This window comes from Prunus persica, unplaced genomic scaffold (genome assembly GCF_000346465.2).
Source record: "Prunus persica cultivar Lovell unplaced genomic scaffold, Prunus_persica_NCBIv2 scaffold_163, whole genome shotgun sequence".
Classification (NCBI taxonomy): domain Eukaryota; kingdom Viridiplantae; phylum Streptophyta; class Magnoliopsida; order Rosales; family Rosaceae; genus Prunus; species Prunus persica.
In genome coordinates this window covers 1-5,263 of record NW_018027227.1, presented here as the reverse complement: position 1 = coordinate 5,263, position 5,263 = coordinate 1, and the positions used below count along the sequence as shown (strand labels likewise).

At 37.7% G+C, this 5,263-nt stretch overlaps 1 protein-coding gene across 1 annotated transcript; it reads right to left on the bottom strand.

Moving 5' to 3' along the window:
- Window positions 1–595: 595 nt before the first annotated feature.
- Window positions 596–5,256, bottom strand: LOC18787754 (disease resistance-like protein CSA1). Its single transcript, XM_020553951.1, has 6 exons — window positions 4,734–5,256; window positions 4,036–4,311; window positions 3,514–3,901; window positions 3,049–3,437; window positions 1,758–2,870; window positions 596–1,589 (listed from the first exon to the last, which is right to left on the bottom strand). Exons 1-6 carry the CDS (start codon window positions 4,971–4,973, stop codon window positions 1,029–1,031), a joined length of 2,967 nt encoding a protein of 988 aa, XP_020409540.1. The 5' UTR covers window positions 4,974–5,256; the 3' UTR covers window positions 596–1,028.
- Window positions 5,257–5,263: the final 7 nt, after the last annotated feature.

Sequence of the window (5,263 nt, the reverse complement as noted above, 5' to 3'; positions counted from 1 at the left end):
CCTCATAAAAAAATCCAAAATACTCAATAGGGTATCAAAGTAATTTAATAATCAAACTTAAATTTAATAGGGCCAACTGTCATTTTTTAGGTTTTTTTTGGGTTTGTTTATAGAAATTCAATGATGTAGAGTTTATTTATATTATTAGTGCTAAGAATGAGCATATGACTAAATATCTCATAATAAAATCTCTTTCTTCATATGAAGAAAAAAAGTGTATATGGAAAAACTTTATAAAATTAAGTTCTTTTTTGAAGGAAAAAGAAAAGTGTCCTTTAAAACTTTATAAAACCATTAGAATCATATAGAGCAGATATCGCACCGTGAAACTAACATCAAATATCAATTAGGAGCAGATAAAAAACCATGGCCCCAATTGGAATAACCATTGGAAAGAAACCACACCTGTTTCACATAGAAATCTTGCGAGCCCAGGATGCAAGTGGGCTCACATACGTCTTCCTCTTGCTGCAAAAACACCCCATATTGGTCCTCTTAACAATTTTTTTCCCTCTCGTAGGACTTGAGCATCCTTCCTTATTAGCAATTAATAGAAAAAAAAAACAAACAAACAAAAAGAAGCACCAGATCAGACTTGACAAACAAAAAGAAGTTTGTAGTATTCTTGATGATAACAAAAGAAGAATTAATTTTCGAAACAAGTTCCGAATGGATACAAGGGCGAAAGGCTCATCTTCCAATTCATACAAATCAAGTTCCGAATGGATATTTCCCTTCATAAGTTTGTCCCATTCTAGATGAACCCCTATCCTTTTAACCATCACAAAATCAACTAGAGGCCTTACAAGATTAGATACGTGGTCACCACAGAAATGTCCCTGCCAAAGAAATCAAGACTACAATTTCTCTCTGTATCAACGCCCTCAGTGCTTCTCTCTGTTTCTTTCTCTCAATTTCAATTCTAGCTTCATCATGGCTATCCTCCATCAAGATTGTTGGCTTGCTCAGTATGGTTACCATTCGTCTCAGTGACAACAATTTCTTGAAATGGACTCATCAACTCCCCCTCAAAAATCCCCTTTTGTTTCCCAATCATACAAATGAGGATCCGGATTATCCATATTTTCGTTCATGACTTTGTCCCATTCTAGATGAACCCCTGTCTTCTTCACTCTCACAAAACCAACATCATCAGGCCTTACAAGAATGGAGACTCGGTCCCCGCCTTGCAAACGGAGCACATCGTTTGACAATTGTCCCTGCCAAAGATAATAGTCTTCAGGTTCTTCAGGTTCACCGGAATCGTCTTCAGATTCTTCAGGTTCACTGGAAGATTTTAAGGAGGCAAATGCTATCTTGGTGTGCAAAGCAGTTTGTTTGGTAAGATTTCTAACGATAATGCCAATAAGACCTTGAGAATCTTCAAGTTCGAGATAACGCCAATAAGAACTTGTCGAGAATCTTGAGTAAACGAAGCATATAGTTAACCCTTTTAAATCACGACCCATGATTCTTTGAGGAACTTCGAATAAGACGATATTGTCCACATCACTGACGAATTTGAACCACTCAGGAATATCACAATTTCCATTCAAATAAATTCCACCAAATCCGCAAGAAGTCCATCTCTGCACACCAGAAGCAATACATTCTTATACATACGTGCATATATCATTACATGGGCAGTCAGATTGTGTGTGTGTGTGTGTGTGTGTGTGTGTGAGAGAGAGAGAGAGAGAGAGAGAGAGAGAGAGAGAGAGAGAGAGAGAGAGAGAGAGGGAGGGAGGGAGAGAGACCTGTAGGATGTTGTTCCTAAAATTGGCAGTCAGATTGGTGCAGTCTTCCATATGAATCCTTGTCATGGAGTTTAATGACTTATCCAAGCCTGGAACCTCAGTGAGTTTGAACGAATCACTTAGATACAATTCTCTCATATTCCACATTTTTGAAAAATCGGGAATTGTTTCCAAATTTGGGCAGCCATTTGCTTTCAAAACATACAAATTGGTTGGTAAATCTGGGATTGCAAGAAGTTTTCTGCATGCATTTAAACACAAGACCTTGAGCTTTGAAAGACCAGCGAGACTTGGAATTTTTCTGAGGGCTGTGTTATCTGCTTTCAAAATTGTCAATGATACCATGTCCCCTAAGCCATCAGCCAACTTCTCAAATCTTGAACAACCATTCAGTATAAGAGTTTCAATATACTTGGATTTATAGAAATTCAGTGGGAGATCCTCTAGCATTCTGCAGCCTTCAAGATTTACCAAAGAAAGTCTTCCAAGATCCCCAATGGATGAGTGAACCTTGTACAAGTACTCACAACCTTTCAATATCAACTTCTCGAGATTTGGGAATTTTGAAAAGTCTGGTGATTTTGTCATGTGATTATCATATTCGACATGAATGATATCATCATCATTGACCAGATATGAGCGTCGTTCATACGCACAAAGATGGTAATCAATCATATTTTCGTTCATAAATTTGTCCCATACCAGAATAACACCTGTTTTCTTCACCTTCACCTGCACCCAATCATATTCGTTTATTAATTCAATCAAGACATTATCACCGTCTTGCAATTTGAGCTCGTCATTTGATAACTGTCCCTGCCAAAGATAATAACCGTCAGTTCCACAAGGAAAAATACGACCAACACTCGGTGTGATCCTGACGTCAAGCTCAGTACCCTCGGTCATGATTTTAATGCGAATGCTAAAGCAAATGAGACTACTGTACAATGAGTCTGAAGAGTAAACGAAGGACAAAGTTAACCCTTTCAAATTACGACCAACACTTTGAGGCACAGTGAAATACACAATATCATCGTCATGGACACAGTCAAACCAATCAGGAATATCATTTCCACTGAGAAAAATGCCACCATATCCGCACGAAGTCCATCCCTATACCATGTAGAGCCAAATTTCTATAAGAAATACATTCTTATGCATGCATGTGTACATGTGCGTTTTATGTGATAGAAAGAGAAAGATGTGTGTGTGTGTGTGTGTGTGTGTGTGTGTGTGTGTGTGTGAGAGAGAGAGAGAGAGAGAGAGAGAGAGAGAGAGAGAGAGGGATGACCTGTAGGATATTCTTCCTAAAATCGGCAGTGAGATTAGTGCACTTTTCCATTTGAATCCTTGTCATGGAGTTTAATGACTTATCCAAGCCTGGAACCTCAGTAAGTTTGAACGAATCACTTAGATACAATTCTCTCATATTCGACATTTTTGAAAAATCTGGAATTGTTTCCAATTCTGGGCAGTCATTTGCTTTCAGAACATACAAATTGGTTGGTAAATCTGGGATTGCACGAAGGTTTTTGCATGCATTTACACACAAGAGTTTGAGCTTTGAAAGACCAGCGAGACTTGGTAGGCTACAAAAGTCATTGTCTCCAAGAAGCAGATCTTCTAAGGAAGTTAGGCCACATAGATCCATATGGATTGCATCCTTAATAAACCAGCAGCCTGCAAGACATAACTCTATTAAAGAGTTTAAGCCATGTAACGAAAAGGGTAAAAGATGGAATTTCAAAATTCTCACCAGATAAAGATAAAATTCTCAACTTCTTCAATTTTATTATGGAAGATGGAATTTGTCTTATGCCTACGCGATCTGCTTTCAAAATTGTCAATGATACCATGTCCCCTACGCCATCAGCCCAGTTTACAAATCTTAAACAACCATTCAGTATGAGAGTTTCAATAGACTTGGATTTATAGAAATTCAGTGGGAGATCCTTTAGACTGTAGCAGCATTCAAGATTTACCAAAGAAAGTCTTCCAAGATCCGCGATGGATGGGTGAACCTCAGACAAACTCCAACAGGATTGCAATATCAATTCCTCGAGATTTGGGAGTTTTGAAAAGTCTGGTGATTTTGTTAGCAGATAGGAATGACTGAGATTAAGGATTTTCAAATTCTGATGCAACTGTTACACAAAAACAAAATTAGAATGGAAATTAAAATCCAAAAGGAAGGTCTCTGATACAGAAATTAAACCACCAAAATGAAGTATAATATAGAACCAGAAGGAAAGAACCAGAGAAGTTGAGATTATTATACCTTGCAATCCTTCCAAAGTATTTTGAGTGAGTTATACTGCAGGTCTAGAACAACTAGTTTTGGTTGCATAGGAAAGTCATCTGGCATGGACTCTAAAGGAAAATAATGCCAGCTCAACCACATTAAATTTTTGGGAAAATCTTTGAACTCTCCAGTGAGCTCTACTCTGCTGAGGTGGAGTAACCTCAGTTTTTTCATGTTGGTAAATGCTTGTGCACTGAATCTAGTCATATCTAGATCCGAATCTAGAGCAACTCCTCCAATTTTTTTAGTTCCCTGTTAACAAAAGATACCGAGTTAGAAAAATGATTTACAAACATGAAAAATCCATGTATGTATTAACCAAAAGGTATAAGTAATAGTATTGGACCATGTTATGCCCTATTAGTTTGTGTTTGCAATCAAAGCTTTATTTCCAAACTGATCTTTGATCATAATGGATATAATATAAGAAATGGCAATGGGGTCTAGCGAAGTGAAAAATGGTCTAAACTTGCAGACTAAGTTCTCAGGTTCAAATGGCACCTTGGTAGTGTGGATGTGTGAGAACCCCCTCTTTTACTTTGATTTAGACTATCGCTTGTACTAAACAAAAAAAATAAAGAAATGGAAAAGGACATTTTAATTTATTATAGGCACGGGATACATATGCTTCTCTTGCATGATGCATTCTAAAACTTTACTGGGAAAGTACTTACAGATTTATCGCTCAATATATCTGTTACATCTTCACGTTTCCACAATCTACTAAAATTTTCAGGGTGACCGTCGGCATTTTCATAAACGATCTCTCTTCCCATGTCTCGAAGCAAATCATGCATCATCAGCTTGTTTTGCTCACTAACAGTTACAAGGCACCGTTCAATGAGGATAGGGATTCCTAGCGTTGCAGAAAAGCCACATCCATCTAATATTTGTGTGACATATTCCTTGTCCATTCCAATAAAGAAACAAGATATATCAAGGAATGTACTTCTGTCTATACGGTCAGGTAGCCCGTCAAAGCTTATTCTCAGTATTTTTGTAATTGCTTCATGAGGACTTCTTTCCAATCTCTCCAATTGGCTTTCCCATTCTAATGCGGTTCTTTTAATCAAAAAAGACCCTACAACTCGAAGTGCTAGTGGCAAGCCTTGACAGTAACGAATTACACGTTTTGAGAGGTCAAGGTATTCTTGATCAGGATAACCTCTTTTGAAGGCATGCCAACTAAAGAGCTCTAGAGCTA